The sequence below is a fragment of the Onychomys torridus genome, chromosome 12 (genome assembly GCF_903995425.1).
Source record: "Onychomys torridus chromosome 12, mOncTor1.1, whole genome shotgun sequence".
Lineage (NCBI taxonomy): Eukaryota > Metazoa > Chordata > Mammalia > Rodentia > Cricetidae > Onychomys > Onychomys torridus.
This window is the reverse complement of record NC_050454.1, coordinates 26,165,040-26,187,016: the sequence shown is the minus strand read 5'-3', so window position 1 is coordinate 26,187,016 and position 21,977 is coordinate 26,165,040. Positions and strand designations below refer to the sequence as shown.

At 38.0% G+C, this 21,977-nt stretch overlaps 1 protein-coding gene across 2 annotated transcripts in view; it reads left to right on the top strand.

Moving 5' to 3' along the window:
* The window catches only part of Nectin3 (nectin cell adhesion molecule 3), a 118,573-nt gene that overhangs the window by 11,212 nt on the left and 85,384 nt on the right, over positions 1-21,977 (top strand). For both annotated transcript variants that reach the window (XM_036203168.1, XM_036203167.1), the window contains exon 2: positions 18,219-18,560. In XM_036203168.1, the coding sequence (XP_036059061.1) occupies positions 18,219-18,560 (342 nt within the window). The remainder of the gene's footprint in view (positions 1-18,218; positions 18,561-21,977) is intronic.

Genomic DNA, 21,977 nt, shown 5'->3' with positions numbered 1-21,977 from the left:
TAATGTGGACAGGGGAGACCTAGCTTGTGAGGTTTCAGGGGAGGAACAAAGACTCTTGTTAGTAATTGGGCTACAGGTCAATTGTATGATATTTTGGCAAATAATCTGGTTGCATTATACCCTTGTCCTGAGAACTTGCCTGAAGCTAAATTAAAAAGTAACAAACTAATTTCTTTGGCAGAGAAGATTTGGGGATAGTTGATGTTTGATGTTGAGTCTGTGGCATGGTTATTATTCTTGGGCAAATCTACAATAAAAAAAAAAGCAGATGGGAAAAACAAAGGTTGGTTTGAAGAAGAACAGAACACTGGGAAGTTTAGGATTGCAGTAAAGTCATATGCTGAAAAGGCAGTGCAGTAATTGTTAGGAAATTAGGGCCTTAAAGAGAAATCTTCTTTGCACTGGAGTCATAGGGAAGGTTTCCTGGGGCAGGGCCCCACCCAGCTAAGCCTCCAACTTGTAAAAAAAGATCCAGGGGGTTTTTGCTCCTAGAAAACCATTGCATATGGAAATTTTTGTTCATCTGTACAGAAACTGCTGTAAATGTGTTGTCCATGTGGGGCAGGGTCCATCCGAAGCTGGCATCAGAACTTGGCAATGTCATCTAAATTCTGCTGTTTTTAGAAACAAGAACCATAAAAGACTGAGAGGGTAGTGGATTCTTTCTCTGCAGTTTCAGAGAGCCATTGAGACCCAGCAATGTATGACAGGGTTGATTTCCCTGTGAAGATATGAAGGTGAAGCCTGGGTTGTGGTGGAAACCACATCTCCAAGATGTTGGAGATGCCAGAGAAGTGAGATATAGCAAGGAGAGCTTCATATAGGGAGTAACCATCCCAAGAGAAAGATGTTGCATGTTGCAGACAGCAAAGCTGGATGGGTGGAACCATCTAGGCTCTTTGATGCTGAAGCCCCAAATACCGAACATAGAGTTAGAGAGATTTAGTGTTTGCCCTGTTAGGTCTTCAAACTTGTTTTGGTCCAGTTTTTCCTCACTATGCTTCTGTCCCTCCTCTTTGGAACAATAATATATATCCTGTGCCATTGTGTGTTGAAAGTCTATAATTTGATTTAAAGGACAAGTGGTTGGGGAAAAATACCAAATACTAATGAATCATTTAGTGAGGGGCTAATGAAGATATAGGCTAGGACCCACTCTTGGGAAAGATAAAATTGAGAGAAAAGAATGAATCAGCTCATTAGAAACTGAATATATGTGTGTCATTTATATGTTGACCTTTAATCCCCACTGAGGCAGTGTTAGATGGTGAGTTCTTCAGATGATTGAGTTTGGACAGGGTGGAAGGGTAGCACAGCAAGAAAATAACAAGATGCGAAGATCTGTTAGCAGGACTGAATGAAGCTGGCACCCTAATCTCAGACTTTCATCACTCCAGTGTTTACGTGTTAAGTGTTTAAGATTCAAGCCACCCGGTCTGGTATTGTCATAGCAGCCCATGATAAGACATGAAGATTGAGAGTTCTCAGTTAACAAGTGCCAGAAACTTGACTGGCTAAAGTAAATGATTGAAGGATATTAAGTAGTGCAGATACGGAAATGAACAGAAGGAGGCTACTTGGGCATCTAGAAGTATATGCTCGATACCGTTGTGGAGGCAATCTGCCCAGGACTTTACGTGCTGCCTCTTAAAAACACTGAATTATTTTAGCTTTGCCTCTGACACTGACTTTGATGAAATTGGATGTTGGATTTGGTGGCGCAGGCCTATAAAAATAGTTATTAGGGAGGCTAAGGCAGGAGGATCATGTATTTCAAGGCCTTCTAGGATAACTTAGACTCAAAGTCCAAAAATGGTTTAGAGATAGGGCTTGATTGTAGAGTACTTGGGTAGCATGCACAAGGCTGTAGGTTCAGTTGCTAGTACCATCAAACCCCTGACCCTAGACCTTGATGTTTTTGCTGTAGCTCAGGAAAGTACATTACCAGTAGTTGTCCATGTATAGACAGTGATAGAAAATCTTTTTCTCATCCAGTTAATTTTTATGACTTCTAAATTTGGGGGAAAAACATGGGAGATGCACACTGGCTGTATAGCAAGGTTGAGGAAAAGAAAACAGGGAGAGGAGTCTTTAAGAGACCTTAATAGTAAAAGCATCTTCTAAATTAAACCACAAGGAGAGAAGAAAGTTATAGGGAGGGTTTGATCTTTAATGATTTTAGTAATATGTTTTGAGGATAAATCAGTATGAGTGATAGCTGGAGGAAAGTGGAGTAAAACATAATGAAGCATAAATTATGAATCAGCTTTGAAGACAGGTTGACAGAAGCTGAACTTGTACAATATAAATGATGGTGCAGTAGTAATAGTTTTATGTTGGTGGATACAGATATTTGAGGACTGGGTTTCTCAGAGATTTTAGGTACTGTGAAAAAAATACATTAGCTAGCTAATAAGGGATAAAATAGGTTTATTGGAACTTACTGTGTTTTTGAAGGAATTAGGATATAGTGCCCAGATACTGCATACTTTTTGGCTCTCATGTAAGGGAATGTCTGACAGTTTAGGACAAGATAAATAATATAAGAAAAATAATATTTGACACTTAAGAAAGAGAGGAACTATATAGGGAAAGTAATATGATTTATTGTGAACAGTATGTTCTAGGTTAGAATTAGAATGGTAATGATAGAAATAGAAGGAAAGGGTTTAAAATAAGAGATTATTAGAAGAAAAAAACAATGGCTTGATGATCCTAGGATATGAAAAATGCAGAGACAGTTGAGTGGATTTGGATTTTTGTATTGTATAAGTAAGAGTAATACAATAATCGCTGAACAGGAGGTTGAAGTGAGAATCAGAAATTATGGAAGGATTCATTAGCTTCCTGTGGATGCCATAGTAAGCGTTGCAAACCAAGTTACTTGAACCACATGCATATATTCTCTTAGGTTCTAGAATCTACAAGTCAGAAGTCACGTTCTGTGACAAAATAGAATCCTTCCTTGCAAACTAGTTCCTGTGGCCACAAAATAGACTCCTTCCTTGCAAACTAGTTTCTGTAGCCATTGTCAGTTTTTCTGTTTATAGCTTTGTCACTAGAGTAACTGCCTCTGTCATCATATACCTCTCTCTGAACATACGGCATAGGATTTTTGGACAACAGTCTATTGTACTAAAGGCATACCCTACTTCAGTGTGACCACATCTTAAGTTACATGTTACTTACATGTATGGATAATTCTATTTCCAAATAAGGTCACATTTACAGGTATTCAGCATATCATTTTCTATGACAAAATTGAACCCATAACAAAAGCGTGCTGATTTTTATTTTAGTAGTACAAACTGGGACTTGGGGTTTGATTGAAGTCAAAGTGCCAGATAAATAGAGTGTTTTGATACTTAGTGTGAGCTGGCTTGGACAAAATTTCACACAGATGAATGAAGTGTTAAAACTTACATATGTAGGCGTGCCATTGGATGGATTATAATAGAGTTATATATCCTTGAAACCACAGTTCTGGCCAAGAAATAAAGCATTGGCAGTATTCCAAAGGTTCCTCTATTTTTCAATGGTAAGTGTCCAGAGAATAACCACAATTCTGTTAACACTAAATTGCATCTAAACTTGCAAAATACTTTTTTACTGATACAAGTTGGTTGGACCACATTACTATATAGAACATTTTTTTTTAATCATTGTATATTATTCTTTGTCCTGACTGTTGCAAAATTTATTAGGGTTCTGATGTTACTTTGAGTTGCTTTCACTTTTAAGGCTTTTACTGCTATGAGCATCCATATCACCTGTCTTGGTAGTGGAATTTCTGGGCACTCTTAAGCATGATTTGCTTTAAAAAGGCTTATACTAGTTTATACTCTTTCCAGTAGAGTATAAGTTTCCTTTGTAATAGCAGATTTTTCCTTTAGCCATTCTGATTGTTGAGTAATATTAAAATATGAGTTTTATTTGTATTTCCCTGATGGCTGGGGTCTCAGGATTATGGGCATACGAATACTTACTTTGTGAAACATGTTTGTTTTCTTGTTTTATTAGATTGGGTTGTCTTTTAGATTTGTAGGAGTCTTTTACATGTGCTAGATTTGAGTGCTCTGTCTGCATGTACACTTTATGCCAGAAGAGGGCATCAGATCCCACTATAGATGGTTGTGAGTCACCATGTGGTTGCTGGGAATTGAACTCAGGACCTCTGGAAGAGCAGCCAGTGCTCTTAACTGCTACGCCGTCTCTCCAGCCCTGATACTTGTTTTCTTAAAAGATATGTTTGAAAGTTTCTTAGGAATTTGGGATGCAACATACTTTCATACTAAAGACTGATTTATTACAGCAAATAGTTATTAACAATGGGTCATAACGCAGCAAGGGGGAAACCAGGTACAAGCTTCCAGAGTTCTTTCCCATAGTCTCAGAGGGTGCACTTAATTCTCCCAGGAAAAGCAGTGATGGCAAATATGAACTGTCTAATCATTGAAGCTTGTTTCACCGGAGTTGATTCCTTGCTCAATAGATGCCCAAATTCCAGGATCTGAAGGAAAGTGGGTTGGTGCACTGTAGAATCCAGCTAGTTTCATCTGAACCTCAAATAAAATTTATTTACTAATTCTTCCTGGTGCTTAGTTAATACTTGTTCTTGTGTTTTGAGTGGTTGCTTTTTTTTTTTTTTTTTTTAATTTTGCTGAAGATTTGCTGGTTAGGTGGTGATCTTTTAAGTAGTAAGATAAACTCTTTCATCCAGAGTGTCACTAGTATAATTTAGGTGTTCTTGAATATAATTTAGTTTGGCTCAAAGATATGTTTTTGAATTTTCACCTTCTTATTTGCCAACACTTTAAATCTTTACTTATTTATGTAGAAAGTGTGTATGTGTGTGTTTGGTATGTTTGTATGCATCCATGTGCTATGGCAGGCGTATGTGGAGGTCAGAAGATAACTTTGTGCAGTTGGATCCCTTCTCCACCATGTGGCCTCTGAAGTTCAGCTCAGGCCATTAGGCTTGGTGGCAAGTACTGTTACCTACTTGGACTCATCTTGCTGATCTGCATCAGTAGTTTTATATCTCCGTTCTATATCTGAAAAGTATACCACTAAACTGTAAGCTCTGAGTATTTGGAGATTCTGCCCTTAATATTGAATGTTTTTGAGATAGTTTATTCATGTTAACTTGTATACAAAATTTTGTGTTTAATCATTATAGCAATCTAGTATTTATGAGATCTGAAAGTAGATTAGTGTCTTGAAAGCAATAGTTCTTTATAGTGTTTAGTGCTTCTGAGATGAAAATTGCCTCTTTATGGGCTCCTGCTTTCCTTTACCTACTGTACATTGAAGATTAGAAGTACAGAACCAAAAGGAAAGGGTTGGAGTGAATTCCTAAGTGTGGTTAAAAAATAATTCATTTGGTTGAAAATTGCCTCCTGTTGTTCATTATGATCACTAAAATTTTGTGAGTTACACATTTTGTTAGAAGTAAAACTTGAAAATTTTAACTCATTCATTATTAAAAAATATAACAGTACTGAAACAAAATATCTTGACAAGCAATTTAAGGAAGGAAGGACTTATTTTGGCTCTGAGTCCCATCGTGGTGGAGAAGTCATGGCAGCAGGACCTCAAGGAAGCTCCATCACATTGCAGAGTGGAAAGCAGAGGAGATGATGCTATTCTCAGCTAATGTTCTCCTTGCACAGTGAGAGACCACAAGCCCCTTTGATGGAATGGTCCTATTGACAGTTAGGATGGGTCTTCCCCTTTTGGCCAACCTAATCTGGATGATCCCTTATAGACATGCCCATAGACTTGTTTCCATGGTGATTCTATAGTTTGTCAAATTCTCAAATCAAAAGGACAGAGTCTTGGTAATTACTATGAAAATCCTTACACGTTTGCTTGTGGTGGAAGTAATGTTTACTCATGAAACACAACCCTTCTCTGCCTTTGTGTTTTGAAAGTCATTAAAGTTTGGAAAGACTAGATAAGTAATCCAGTTCCTCTTTGTGCAAAACTTTCCAATTTTTCATACATGCTGTGCACAACCCGATGAGGGTGGGAAAATGTTCTTTCAAATCTAGGAAGCTGCTTCCTGACTCTGTTTATATCATAAACTGGCCATATGGAAAGAACACCTTACTACACTGTAAAATAAGTTAGATTATATAAGCTGGAAAATGTCCTTTTTGAGACAAACGTGTACTTTTTAGAAACTGAATTTTATTTAGGCATTTCATGATCTATTTCAAATTTTATGAGAAATATTTATGTAGTAGGAAAATATAGAAATGTCCTCAGTGGTAAATTAAGAGTGTTCTGTAGTTCAGAGGCATAGGGTGAAATAATTTAGTAGTTCTAAATACATTTGGTAATTGCTTTTCAATTTTCCTGTGGAAGTGAAGTAAGTGAAAGCCTTAAGTGTTAGGTTATGACTAAGGATATTTAAACTCTGAAGGGTTTATTATATGGGAATGATAAGGCATTATACTTTTATTTTGCTAAATAATTTTAAATTTAGCATAGGGAGGAATGGATGTCATTATACTTTATTCATACACAACTGCCTTCCTGTGAGGGACCTGCCCCTACTTTTTCCCCTAGGATACTCTTGAGGAGTGAGGGCTAAGAGATTTAGATAGAAATATATATGTGAGAGAGACAGATAAAAACACAGGATAGCCTCAGGAGGGCCTGCATCCTAGTCCACCAGCTCCTGTATCTTCTAAAAGGCTTTTTAAAGGAATGCTAATGGGTGGAGCAAAAGACCTGCCCCCAGCACAGCCAAGTGCAGACCCTTCCAAATACCAGGTAACCATGCATGTGGTCATTCCATCCTCTTATGCAGCTCTGCTGGGTAAAGCAAACTCAGATCTCACTAGGAAACCTGTGAGCTCCCACAGATCCATGCTCTTCATTTTTTAAAGAACCCCTCAGGCCCCTCCGATGAACTGGGTCTGTCTTAGGTCGTCCTTGATTATTCTTCCATTATGCTTTCCATCAAGCATACTCTGGCTTAGGTTAGAAGCTATCAAGAAGAAAGTTGCCTGTCTCTGACCACCAGCTTCTGGCAGGTGGGGGTACATAGCTTAACTCAAGAGGAGCTTGCAAGTAGTTTGAACAGCCCAGTGATTGCTAGGCTGCCATACCTCCAGTAAAGGAGTAGGTGATGACCAAGATGGAATATCCTTTTTTGAATGGGTCTTAAGATGTCTGTAACAGCCTTAGCTATGCCAAGTCCTTTTTTAAATCAATAAACTCTTGATGCAAACCACATCAAATAAACTGCATCAAACTTAGATTCCCTTAGCTTCACCAAACTCTGGTTCGTTAATATTTACATAATTCTAGTATGAATATTATTATACATATTTACAACTAGCATGACTATTTATGTATTTACACTTTTTACAAACTTAAAAATCTATAGGGCTACTTTATAAACTTTAGCAAACATCTGGAAGAGATTTCTTAAATGAACTACTATCACTATACATATTTACACTTTTTACAAACTTACATTAAACATTTAGACTTATGTACAACATTTACACTTTTTACAAACTCACATTCAACATATACTTGTTTAAAAACATTGAAAATACTATTTTACAAACTTTAGTATATATCTAGAAGAGATTTCTTAGAACTATTTATCAAACTTATATTCAAGAGGAAACTCTATAGAACTATTTTAAAGAATCTCTTAACAGAACTAACTTATTTTCTTTCAACAAGATAGAGTACACAAATCATAAGTTACCATAGTAAATTATAAGTGAACTTAACACTGCTTTATTTCTAAGTTTGGAGTTCATGGTAAGATTTGATATGAGACTCCTGTGGGTAGCTAGCAAGCTTCATTTGGTGACTAAGGGTACAATTTTTCCCCCTTCTTAAATTTTTTTGTTTGTTTTTTGAGACAGGGTTTCTCTGTGTAGCTTTGCGCCTTTCCTGGATCTCGATCTGTAGATCAGGCTGGCCTCAAACTCACAAAGATCCACCTGCCTCTGCCTCCCGAGTGCTGGGATTAAAGGAGTGCACCACCATGCCTGGCTCCCTTCTTAAATTTTTAAAGCTTCTTTTTAAGATTACCATGACTTCTTTTAATGATGCCAGTGTTTCCCTTTTGTATTTTAAGCACAAAACAATCCCATAAGGTTTTTTCATACCTGAAGCAATTTTCCCAGTGTGAGGACTTTTCCTTGTTTTCTAAAATATTTTAAAGTGGCTTGTTGGGCTTGTTGACAAACAGTATTAGCACTTTTAATTATCTTCTGAGAGGCAAGCTGCTTGCCTGTTCCTAATTCTAAAGAGGTAAGACTAAGTTTTCTGCATTTGGAGCTGAAAAAAAAAAGTTTTAGGGCAGTATCACCATTTTGAGTGATACATTTCTGCCTTTCTGCATCTTCCTGCAGTTACTAATGACAATATAGTCTAGGTTTCCCAAGGTGCCTTTCGGGTCCACCACATTCCCATTTCTGTTTACATGGTTTGTTTTCATACTGAAAATCAAGAGCAAATGAAGTTTTTTGTTTTGTTTTGGCCACGAGAGATTTCTGTTCTCCTTAAGCTTGCTTTAGGATGCCTGCATTACCATTTGACAGGTGTACCTCTAATTAGAATTTTTACCTGACACTGTTCCCAGACTTTGTCACATCTATCTGTGTGCACTCAGACAGATGTTTTGGTGCCCAAAGCAAAAACCCCCCAGGGCTTGCTCTTCTACCTTATCAAGTCAATGAAAGTACTTAAAAAGCCTTTTCAGATAAACTGGGCGGTAGTGGCTCATGCCTTTAATCCCAGCACTGGTGAGGCTGAGGCAGGGGGATCTTTGTGAGTTTGAGGCCAGCCTGGTCTACAGAGTGAGATCCAGGAAAGGCGCAAAGCTACATAGAGAAAAAAAATCCAGGGGGGAAAAAAAACCTTTTCAGAGAGATTTTTAGGAACTCAAGCCCTGTCTCCCTCATTGCAGGAAGGATTTTAGAGCCCCCACAGCTTCCTCCACACCAGCAGCCCCTCCCTGCCTCTGTTGCTGCTTCATTTTGGGGCAAGCTGTCCCTGCTTTGGCTTTCTGCCTGCACTTTTCTGTTAGGCTCTAGCTGCAGGAAACTGGTGCTGATTTTCTAATACTAGCTTGAAAGAGAGACAGGACTGGCGGAGAGGATTTTTTTATATTCCAAGAAGTTTTTTTCTTAGAGCAATTAGAGATGATTTTCCCATACTGATAGATGTTGTTTTGAGGTGAGTTAAATTTTTTTTCCCTTACAGCAAGAGAAAAAAATCTGAGAAAAGTCTGAAAAGCTTTTAGTTTTTTTTTGAGAGATTTTACTATGTTTTTCCCAAGTAAGTTTTCAGTTTCTGAGAGAAAGATTATTAAGTTTTCCCCAAAACTTCTGTTCTCTAAACTTTTCACTTCATGGCCAAATGAAGACTAATTCTGATGGTATGATGTTTTCCTACAGTGGCATCGTCAGCAAAGTGAAAAGTTTTATTTTACCCACCTCTGTCTCAGGGAAATTTCTTTTGTCTGCCTCTCAGGGCTTGATTCTAAGCTGTCTCCGGGCCAAAAGTTTTGATAGGAATCTTTTTCCGCCCATTTTGCTTTCTCATCTTTGATAGAGTTTTCGGATTCTTCCCCAGGATTTTGTGTTGGTAGCCCCATAGTTGGAAAATCAAGGACATGGTTTTTCTGTCTGGTTGCTTATCTTTTTTTCTTAAACTATATTCGTAACCCAATATTTCTATATTCTATCTTTCTCTAAATTTCTTCCTACACTATATTCCTATATTCTACTTAATTTTTATAGAAGGGAATTAAGAGAGAGAGAGAGAAATAAATCTAGATAGAGAGAAATATATGCTGCATCTTCACTTTTCAACTTCAGCATTCTACTGCCTCACTTGACTCCTGAGAATAAAATGCCACCCCTTTATCAATTTCTTATTGGCGTGCCTTACACCTGCAACGCCCCCAACCCCTCTTTAGCTGAGTCCCTGGGTGCCTGTTCCTGGTGCAATTTATGTAGGACCCACCCTACCTTTTCCCCCAGGATACTCTTTAGGAGTAAGGATTAAGAGATTTATATAGAAGGATAGAAGGGAGAGAAACAGATAGAAACAGGATATCCTCAGGAGGGCCTGGATCCTTATCTGTTGGCCACTTCTAAGAGGCTTTTTATAGGGATGCCAAAGGGTGGAGCAAAAGACCTCCTCCTAGCACAGCCAAGTGTAGACCCTTCCAATCACCTAGTAACCATGCACATGGTCAATCTATCCCCTTATGTAGCTCTGCTGGGTAAAGCAAGCTCAGATCTCACTAGGAAACCTCTGTGGGCTCCCATAATTTCTCAGCCATCCTCCTCTTCTGATTGGTCCTCTTCTTTTCTCTTAGTCCCCAAGGTTATAGCTGAGTTAGTTTATTTGTGGATCCTACTGTTTTACCCCATTGGTTTAAGTGTCTACATTTGTGCCACTGTCTTGCTGTTTTTGTTACTGTGTGTCTTTGAAACAATCTGATGTTAGATATTCTGATAACCCCAGAGATGCTCTTACTACTTAGGATTTCTTTGCCTATTTGGAGTCTATTGTTTTTCCATGGGAATTTTAGGATTGTTTTTGTAGTTGTGTATAAAGACTTTCACTGGAATTTTAATAGAGATAGCATTGGAGATAGTTGTTGGTAACATAGCCATTTTATAATATTAATTCTGCTAATCCATGAGCATGGGAGTTTTTAAGTACCTGTTAATTCAGTATTATGAAAATTTCATTGTAGAGAGCCTTCATTCCTTTGTTAGGATTGTTCTAGGTATTTTATGTTTTTGGGAGGTGTCTTTAATTAGATCATTTGCCTTTGTAAGTAATTTGACCTTTTACTCTTAAGAAATAGATGTTTTGGGACATTTTCAATACACTGTGTTACAGAGTGGTTCTTCTATGGTTATGTCTATTTGGGGTTCTAAGTATCTTGTAAGGGGTGTCAATTCTTTAGATTTGGGAAATTTTTGTAATTTTATTTAATAGATTCTGTGTCTCTAATTTTTATATCAATATTTCTACTCCTGTATATTTAAGTTTAGACTCTTGCTAGGTCTGGTCTTGTATATTTTTGTTTGTAAATGACTGACTGATGTTGTCTTGACTTCATTTTTTCCTTAATCTTGTATGTTGATGACTTCCCTGTTTATTATTTGGTTTTTGTTCTCAGTATCTCATTGTCCTTGCTGAAGTTTTCTTTCATGGTTTTAAATTTTTCTTTCACATTGATGATTTTTTAATCTCCTTTGTTAATTTCCATGATAAGGCTATGAATTTATTTTTCCTTTTGTCTACTTTAGTCCTCTCTGTGGTCATTAATACTTTTTTATTACTGTAATTTAATTTGTTCTCTGGCAGTTTCTCTCTCTCTCTGGCAGTCCCCCCCTTCTCCGGCAGTTTCTGTCTCTCCCCCCCCCCCCCGACCCCCACAGAGACAGACAGACACACACACACACACACACACACACACACACACACACACACACACGGCATGTTCTTGCTTGAATGTTCACTGGTCAATTCTTGTGTGGGCCTAGAGGAGGTAGCCCTTTGTTGCTGTTGAGTTCATGATGACAGTGACTGCTACTGCCCAGAAGATGGCATTTTTCAGTCCTTCTCACTATCTTACATTCATTCCACCCTCTTTTCATTGATGTTACCTAAACATTCAATGGAGTGATCCAAATTTTCTGTTTAGGAGTGAACACACTTCTGCCACTTACTCTCAACACCTCTAGCAGCCATGAGTTTCACTGCCATTCACTGGAAAGAGTGCCGATCTGATTAGTAGCATTTGACTATGGGTATAAAAACATGAGTATTTAGAAGGCAGCTTGATGCTGTGCCAGTTTAGCTAAACAATAGCAGTTGGTTCCCACCAAGGATCTTTGACTTCCCATTCATGGGGTTTTTACCAGGTTTATAGTGCCATGCATGGATTTCCTTTGTGGAGCAAATGTCAAATCCAGATGTGTTGGCTATTCTTAGGCATGCCACTGCTGCACAAGTAGGCTCAGCCAGTTTGGGTAGTTGGTATTGCATTTGTAGAATTCATAGCCAGATGGGACCATTGGTGCCTCTTCTCTACCAGCAGCCTGTATAACATCTTGAACATTATAAAAGCTGCCAGAAAGAGAGGAGTATTCAATGCCATTCCTTCTTAATTTCTTTGTATCTTACATCCAAGGTATTTTGTGCCACCAGAAATTGGATCTTATCATTGAATTCTAGTGGGAAACTGAGAGAAATGCTTAAGTGCATTGTTTTGGGTGCACGTAGGACCTTCCTACAGTTGTCATATGGAGGTATGCTACAGTTGGCACTGGAAATTTTTAGTATTATCCCACAGCTCCTAGGAGCAGTATTATCAAGCCATGCATTTTATCCTTCAGATGCTTTTGTTAAGGTTGCATTTTTTAAAAAAGATTTATTTATTTATTATGTAAACAATGTTCTGCCTACATATATGGCTGCAGGCCAGAAGAGGGCACCAGATCTCATTACAGATGGTTGTGAGCCACTATGTGGGTTGCTGGGTATTGAACTCAGTACCTTTGGAAGAACAGTCAGTACTCTTAATCACTGAGCCAGCTCTTCAACTCAAGATTGCATTTTTTTAAACTGGGTTACAATGAACATGTGGAATCTGTTTTCTGAGAAGAGAAAGAAATAAGGCATAGAGTTGAATGAGTAGGGAGTTGGCATAGCGGAAACCCAATCATAATATACTGTGTGAAGAAAAATTATTTTCCATAAAAAATGGCAGCATTTACATGAACATCACTAAAATGAAATGTTCATATAAGAATCTAATAAAGCTTTCATGTACATAACCCACATGCAGAAAACGATTAAAATCCTGATAAAAGCAAAAACTAAATAAATGAAGAGATTTCCTACATTCATGGCTAGAAAGACATGATATTGTCAAGATGTTCATTCTTCACAAATTGACATACATATTCAGTGCAATTCCAGTGTAACACTTCAAGTTTTATTGCAGGTATTGACAAATGGGTTCCAAGTTTATATGGTCTTATGGTTTTTTTTTGTAGATGTCCATTCCCAAGTTGAGGAAGTTCCTGCTTATTCTAAGTTGAGTGTTCCTCTTTCATTGCTGAGTGATATTTCACTCAGTAATATATCACAATTTGTTTACTTGTTGATGAACAAGAGGGCTATTTTGTTTGGATTAAGTTGTTGTGTACGTTTATGTGGGAGCCATGGTATGTGGACAGAAGCTATCTGATGCTTCCAGTGTGTTTATATAATTTTATAGTCAGCCAGCAGTTCGTGAGGGATTCAATTTGTCCACATTCTCTCTAGTATGTTCTTTTCAATTTTGTAACAGTAGTGAGTATAAAGTGATCATCTTATTGTGATCTCAACTTGTATTTTTCTAATGATGTTAAATACCACTCTGTGTACTTTGGTGCTATTTCTTTTCAGCTGCACCTTTAAAAGTATTGTCTTTTAAATTGTGAAGTAACTGTTGAGTTTTTAATCTATTTTGGTCCTCATCAGATATCCCTTTTAGATATCTGTATATTTGTAAATATCCTCACTTAGTTGGTGGCTTGTCCAAGAGTGTTATAAGGAACAGAAATTTATTGGTGGTATTCACTGAATATTCTTGTAGTGGCATAACAAAGAGATTATTGCCTAACCAAGATCACTTTTTTATTTTCATGTGACTTTTATAAACATCTTTTCTATTGCTCCTAAAATTTGAATAGGATTTTGATTGCATTGAGTGTACAGATCAATTTAGAGAGACATAATGTCTTACTCTCCAGTTTCTGCCTCATGGATAGAGAGTCCATCTCTCTACTTAGGTCTCTATATTTCTCTTAACACTTGTTTTTAGTTTCAGGTGGTACAGTCCTTTTCACATTTCTGGTTAGATTTATCCCCATTTCTTTTTTGGTGCAACCACTGACAGTAGTATTTAAAATGTTTATTTATTTTTTATTTTCCGTTGTTTGTAGAAGTTCAGTCAGTTATGTACTTTGTTCTTTAGTCTTCATAACATGAAGATGGCCGTAGCCCTTGTTAAACAGTCTCAGTGTTGCTTGTTTGTGATAGTAAAACTGCGCTGGTTGGTGGTGCTGGTTACAGGTAGAAAAGTCACGGGCCATGGCAGAACCCAATATTAGTTTTTAGAACTTTAGTAGGAGGGAAAAGGGGTAGAGAGAGCCAGGCCTGAGGGGAGAGTAGAGCGGGAACAGAGAGAGGAGAGAGAGAGAAAGTGGGGGTCCACATCTGGCTTTTTTAAGGCAGGTACTTAGTCGCCTGGGTCCACTGATGATGTAAGATGCCAGACCCCCAACAAGTGAGAGCAGAATCCTAACAGTTTGGGTTGATTTTTATCAGATTATCCATACAGATTGTGTGTGTGTGTGTGTGTGTGTGTGTGTGTGTGTGTGTGTGTGTGAAGTAGTTTTCTTTCTTTCCAATGTGGATACCTTTTATTTTTCTTGTTTCATTGTTCTAGCTAGAACCTTCAGAATTATTTTGGTTGTAAAGGAAGACTGCCTTGACTCGGTTTAGGTTTTCTCTTCTGGTGTTGTGGGCTTGAAATCATTTCCATGTTGCAAGTTAATGCCAGACACAGTGCTCACTGTGTTTGTTATCTCTCAAATGGAGCCTTGGTATCCTCAAAGGATTGGTTCTGGGACAGCTTACTTTTCCCAGGAGACTTCCAAATTCTAAGATGCCCAAGTTAGAGATGCATATTTCCATATAATTGAAATTATTGTAAATTGTATTTTCTACTAATACAATGTGTGCTATATAAATAGTTATTCTATTGTATTGCTTAGAGAAAATAGTTTGTGCTTGTTCAGTACAACCACATAAGTTAAGTACATAGCATTTGTGTGAGATAGAAGTGAACAGTGATTAGAGAATGAATTCTGAGGAGATAGTGAGAACCTGTGAAGTGGAGGAAGAACTATAGCAGAGTATTCCACACTGTCATGGACTTAGCATAGTGTTCGGTGCACAGGAGATAGAGCCTGTGAAGTGGAGGAAGAACTGTAGCAGAGTATCCCTCTACACTGTCATGGACTTAGCATAGTGTTCGGTGCACAGGAGATAGAGCCTGTGAAGTGGAGGAAGAACTGTAGCAGAGTATCCCTCTACACTGTCATGGACTTAGCATAGTGTTCGGTGCACAGGAGATAGAGCCTGTGAAGTGGAGGAAGAACTGTAGCAGAGTATCCCTCTACACTGTCATGGATTTAGCATAGTGTTCGGTGCACAGCAAGGTCAGTATTTGCTTTGGGGACCTTTAAGGAATTCTTTTTCCTTTCTGAATATTTCTGTCCACGGATAATCCATGGGTATACAAAAGGCCTATTAGATTTTAATGTTGACTACTCTCTGAAATGGTGGTTTCACACAGGAGGATGAATCATGTTACTTTTTTGTGTATGAAAACAAAGTCTCTGGCTCTGTTTTAAAGGTATCCCAATCAGAGTTTTATGTTCATCACAGTTGCTGAAACAGTAGTTTCTTATCAGTCCTCCTTTCGATGTATTAGCAGCATTTAGAATATTTAGCACTCATCTTTGGTTGATACTTAAATTGGTCTACAGAGTGCTTGACTCTTCGTTCTCCCCATCCAGTCTTCTGTCATCTTTGCAGAATTCTCTTCTTTCACACCTTTCTGTGCTGTAATGGACCGCCAATACTGGTCTTCATATTTCCTTCTCTTTGTTCTTATTAACTTATAAATAATTTCATGTCATCTCATGTCTTCACAAGCCTAGCTCTTTATAAATTGATACTAGGAATTTGCACGAAAATCTGTCAGTTTTTCCAGAACAGCATTTTGTTAGAGATCTAGCATCTAGCTGCTTTTCCAACATGTCCCTCTGGTTATAAAGTAGGCACCTCAAATACAAGAAGTCCAAACTTTGCTTCAGAGTTGTCTTCTCCTTGCTTTTCAAAGAATTATACCTGTGTGATAGATGGATCTCTCATTCCACATGCGCTGACCAGAAGTCATGGAGTAATTTTGCCTTATCTGCTGCTTTTACACTCTTGCTCATCTTATCTGCAGTGCTTGTCAGAATGTGGTTCATCCCACCTTCTATATTCAAGTGATGAATAACTTCCATGTGTTTGATGTTTGCTTCATTTCAAATGAGAAAATTATGTCAGCTTTCATTATTATTAGCCAAAGTATCTTTTCATTCCTGTGATAATTCAACTGGGTATCATATATTTTTATGTGTAAAATGTAGAGCTCAATGTGTTATAATATGTGCATTTATTTATTGTAAAAGCAACTTTTTATTGAAAATAATTTTAGTACAATATATTCTGATTGATTTCCCCTTCCCCACGTCCTCCCCACTTTCCCACTCACCCACATCCTTACCCTTTCTTTCCCTCATTAAGATACAAATAGGCATCTTAAAACAAATAATAATAAAATGATATTACATAGCATAAAAACAGACCAGAATAGGATAGAATAAACAAACCAAAAGAAAAAGAGCCAAAGAAAAAGCTCAGGAAACACATATAGGGACACACGTTCATATACACAGAAATTCCATAAAAACGCAAAACTGGAAACCATAATATCTATGAAAAGGACCTGTAAAGAAAAGTTAAAATATAAGGAAAAAAAATAACCTGTGACAAAGTATCATGAGACAACGAACCTTCAAAAATACCATTGAATTCATTCTGTGTTAGCCATGTACTGCGGGTTATGGGGCTTGGCCTTAAGAGTGGTTTGTTTCCCCAGTGAGACTCTGTTGGAGAAAACTAATTTTTTTCATTTGTGAGTAGTTATCAGTTGGAGGTAGCTTCTAGGTTAGGGATGAGGGCTCTGTCCACTTCCTTCTCAGTGTTGGGACCCCATCAGACCCAAACCTATGGAGGCCCTGTGCATGCTGCCACAGTCTCTGAATTCATATGTGCATTGGGCATGTGAATTTAGAAGGGCTTGTTTCCTTGGTGTCCTCCATCTCCTCTGGCTTTAGAATCTTTCCATCTGCTCTTCTTTAGGGTTCCCTGAGCACTGAGGGGAACGAAATTGATGGAGATCCATTTAGGACTGAGTATTCAAGGTGCCTTACTGTCTCTTCATTATTATCCATTAGTAGCTCTCTGTATTTGTTCCCATTTCCTGCAGGAGGAAGCTTCTCTGATGATGGCTGAGTGAGACCTTGATCTATGAGTATGATAGAATTCATTAGGAGTCATTTTATTGCTGGGTTCCTTAGCAGAACAGTATTATTTGATTTTTCCCCCCTAGTTTCTTGTCCACCCAAGCATTGTTGGGGAAGGGTTCCGTCTCATGGAGTAGGCCTGAAATCCAATCAGATATTGGCTGGCTGGTCCCCACTATTACACTTGTGCATCTTGCAGACAGGATGTCATTGTAGACTGAAGGATTTGTAGTTGGGTAGGTGTTTCCCGCTTTCCCTTTGCTAGCATGCAGAGTCCCTTCCAGTGCCATGATCATTAGTCCAGCGACAGACTTGATTAAATGTGACCCATTCCCAGAACCGGAGGCTTCATTTGGTAATGAGAGATACCCAGTTAGTGCTCTGTCTCCCTATTACTTAGCAGGTCCATTTAGATCACCTTCAGTTATGTAGATATTTTAGGAAACTACTGTATTAGACTTCCATACTTCTCAAATGATCCTTAGTTTTGGCTGTCCCTCCCTGTATCCCCTCACCCACCTCTTCCCTCCCTTTTCCATCTGATTGTCCAGTTCCTGTACCCTAATAAAAATCAGTATTCATGAGACTTTTTCATGGGTTTGCATTTAAAAAATACCTTAAAGCTTGATAACTTTGAAATAACATCCATTCATCTTAGGTTCATTGGGAAGGGGATCTAGACATGGTTCAGTTGTACTCTGCTTTAGAATCTCACAGTGCTGCAGTCAAGGTGGCAGCTAGGTCTGAAATCTAAGGTGAAGTCTGGATGTGGGGAACCTGCTTCCAGGCTTGCTTCCAGTGGACCCCCTTTCTACTGAGCTCACTGTCGAATGATTTGACATTCATTTGGGGTCTGACTTTGAGCTGAACCAGTTCCCAGCTCTTTTCAGTCTCCTAGTGTTGGTGTGTATTTGAGTGTGATGGGCAGGTGGAGTATGTGTTTGTAGAGAAAGGGACAGTGACTATATGTTAGCCTATGTTTTTCATTATTAAAACTATATTACATGTGTTTCTTTACAGGTGCCTTAGCTGGATCAATTATCGTGGAGCCACATGTCACAGCAGTGTGGGGAAAGAATGTTTCATTGAAGTGTCTCATTGAAGTGAATGAAACCATAACACAGATTTCCTGGGAGAAGATACATGGCAAAAGTACACAGACTGTTGCAGTTCATCATCCTCAGTACGGGTTCTCTGTTCAAGGAGACTATCAGGGAAGGATCTTGTTTAAAAACTATTCACTTCATGATGCAACGATTACTCTTCATAACATTGGCTTCTCAGATTCTGGGAAATACATATGCAAAGCTGTTACATTCCCACTTGGAAATGCCCAGTCCTCTACAACTGTGACTGTGTTAGGTAGGTGCTTGAGTTGGGTTTGATTACTGTGATAAATAGCATATTAAAAATGTTTTCAAGAATATAAAATCAGAATTTCTGTAAATGTGATTCAAATTAAAATCATTTGGATATACATTCTCAAATTCTGTCTTAAAGTTGTGTATTCCTAGGCTCTCTTAATGTAAGCAAAGTCTGTGTGTACCTATCTGTGATGCTGCATAGTTTTAGTTATTTTTATAATAGGTGGCACTTTAATTATAGTGACGATGTGATTTTCAGCTGGGCATGGTGACTCACACTTGTCATTCCAGCTCTTGAGAGGTAAGGAGGATTATTGCCATAAACTCCAAGTTAGCTGGGGCTACCAAATGAAATCCTCTTCTTAAAATCAGAACTCTTATAACATTTTATTATTTCCTTCAATATTAAAACCTTAGTTACATTTTTGTTGTTTAAGTTTTTCCTGGTTTTTTGTTTGCTTCTTTTTCTCTAATGACTTGAATTGGACTTCTTGGAGCCTTTTGCCACCTTGTATTTCAGTTTTTCACAATGATTTTTGTTCCTGCCATTGAAGAATTGTATATCTATTTTAATCACATATTATTTTCCACAATAAACTATATTTTACTCTTTTCTACCTGAATTGTTAGAGGTTATGGTGAAACTTTGAATAAACCTGTTAGCATTGTGGTAATTCCCTGAAGTGGCGTATAAAGCAATTTGAAAATGCAGATGAGTACTGTAGTAGTCATAGATCAGGGATGGAGGAGCAGCAATAATCTGTAACTGAAGTGGAGAGAGAGGCACTGCTCAGCTCCTCCTACTGAAAGCCTCTTTACTAAGCTAGAGGAGCCAACACTTTCCCTAAGGCCAGTAAGATTCCCTTAGTAAGATACATGGTGAATTGGTGAACACAGAAGTCAACATTTTACAAAAGGACTGGCTGTTAGTCTTTAAGTGGTGGGTAGTTTGAGTCTGGCACATGGAAGGAAATTTAGGGAAACCTACTATTGGGATTGACAGAGAGCTAAGTCTGAGAGGTACTTAAGAGCAAAGTTTCCTTAATTCTCAATTGTTGAATGTGAGAACTAGAATTCTTTTTGTTGAGGTTCTGTCCTATTCCTCATAGAATGCTTTGTAGATCCATGGACTCCAGCCCATCAAATGCCAGTAACAACTTCTTTGTGATGAAAATCTCTCACCATGCAAGTGTCCTCCTGGAAAGTTTAGGATAGAAGGAATTAAAATGGTTGGAAATGGACCACTGAAAAAGTAATTCATCAGTTGAGCAAAGAATTTGTATGAAGTATAAGACATTTTAAATCTGGAGCATATGAAAATAACTTGAATGGAGAAATTGGTATTTCTGCTGTAAATGTGAGCTTAGGCTCCTGCCTCATCTGCTCTCAAGCCCATGGTGCTTGAAATTTAGTTCATAGGTCAACGGCCTTGGTCTCACTTGGAAGTGTGTTAGACGCAGCATTTGAGGCCCATTTTGTAGCTTATTGAATAGTATTCTGTTAAGTTTAACGAGGTTGTAAGGGGTCCAAGGAGACAGATCAGGAAGATTGCATAGCAGAGGGCATTTGTACTGAGTAGCCAACTGAAATGATAAAACTAACTTACCCAGAAATTTTTACCAAGAAAAAAATAACAAACAATATCATTCAAAATTGACTTTAGATATACATGTTCCTCAAGGAAAATAAATCTTTAATGATTCTATAATTTTTTTCAGGCCAGCTTTTCAGCTGGGTGTTTGGAAGCCCAGAGTATATAGTGAGGAGTGTGACTGTATTAATACTGGGAAAAGATGAAGGTATAGAAATTAACCTTGCACTGAAAGCTGAATGATCCTGGAGAAACATTGTGATGGTCAGATGAGATTTGGGGCTAATAAAAGGGAGAGATGGCTTCTTGGCCTTTGGGCTAAAATCAAATGAAACAAGAGGGAGTCTTAAGTGAAATTCTGTCCAGTGTGGAATGTTTTACCTAAAATTTGATTTGTATTTCAAAAATCTTCACTCTCAGTAGTAATGAACTCAAATCATGTTTGAAGAGTCGTAGACCCGGGGCATATTACTTAAGTAGGTCACACTTGAGAAAATTCTGGCCTAGTTAGTTTATAGGAGTTTGGCATAAAGAATTTTTTTCCTTTTGGAGGGAATATCTTCAGTGTCAGAGTATTTCTACATTAATAATTCAGATATAGGTCTGCCCTGTACTTGAGGACCACCAGTCTTACATGTAAGGAAGGTTGATCTGATCTTCAACTCTCTGTACAAAAAGACAACAGAAGTAGACTCATGTCTGGGGTATGGCCCAGTTGGTAGAGAGCCTAGCACATGTGAAGACTAGGCTCAACATAAATTGGCCCTAGCAGGGGGTCACATTCTCGTAATTCCTGCATTCTGCAGGTGGAGGCAGACAAAGGAGAAGGTCAGTCACAGCAGGCTTCAGAGTGAGTTTCAGCCCAGCCTGGGATACACAAGACTGCCTTTAAAATACCCAAATGGATTTACACAAACATAGGATGCTAGAATTACTAGAGACTTTTAAACAATATTGCTTGTTCCATTTGGGGAAATACATCAATCTATAAATTTATGGAAAAAACTAGAAACAAACGAAAATCACATAGTAGTTGGCCTTGAAATAGGATATTTCTTGGTACATAGTCAACCATCAAAGTAATTAAAAACATAATACATTTGAATTAACTTTTTATTTTTTGTTTGTTTGGTTTTTCGAGACAGGGTTTCTCTGGGTAGTTTCACTGCCTGTCCTGGATCTTGCTTTGTAGACCAGACTAGCCTCTAACTCACAGAGATCTGCCTGGCTCTGCCTCCTGAGTGCTGGGATTAAAGGCGTGCACCACGCCACCACCGCCTGGCTTGAATTAACTTTCTCAAAAAGGACCGGGGCCATAAGTCAATGACAGAATATGTGTGTAGCTTCCACAGGACCTTGGTTCAGTTCTGAGCCTCTCAAAAACAAAACACAGAACAGTAGCAAGCTTGAAACTTATAGAAAATAATCTGTGCTATAATTTAGAAGAAACTATTTTCCAAGATTTATGTACAACCTCTACATTACCAGTTTAAAAACAAAACAAAAACCCCTCACCTCAAGGTACATTTGGCAGAAAAAGAAGTTGAAAATGACCCTAAAACATGTGATACTATCTACCCTCATTCATAACTTGAGAAATTTAAACCTTAATGATATGTTATATATGAGATTGGAATACTGAATAGTTTAATAAGATTAGCTGGTGAATATATGGATCCATATCTTGAGGATTGCAAGTTAATTGGCACCTCAAGTAAGTTTAGGTGAAATTGAAAATAAACATGATAGAAGCAGTTCTAGTATCTGGGACAAACCAGAGAAAGTTGTGTATAAATATACCAAGATATGTATATGTACTCCAGG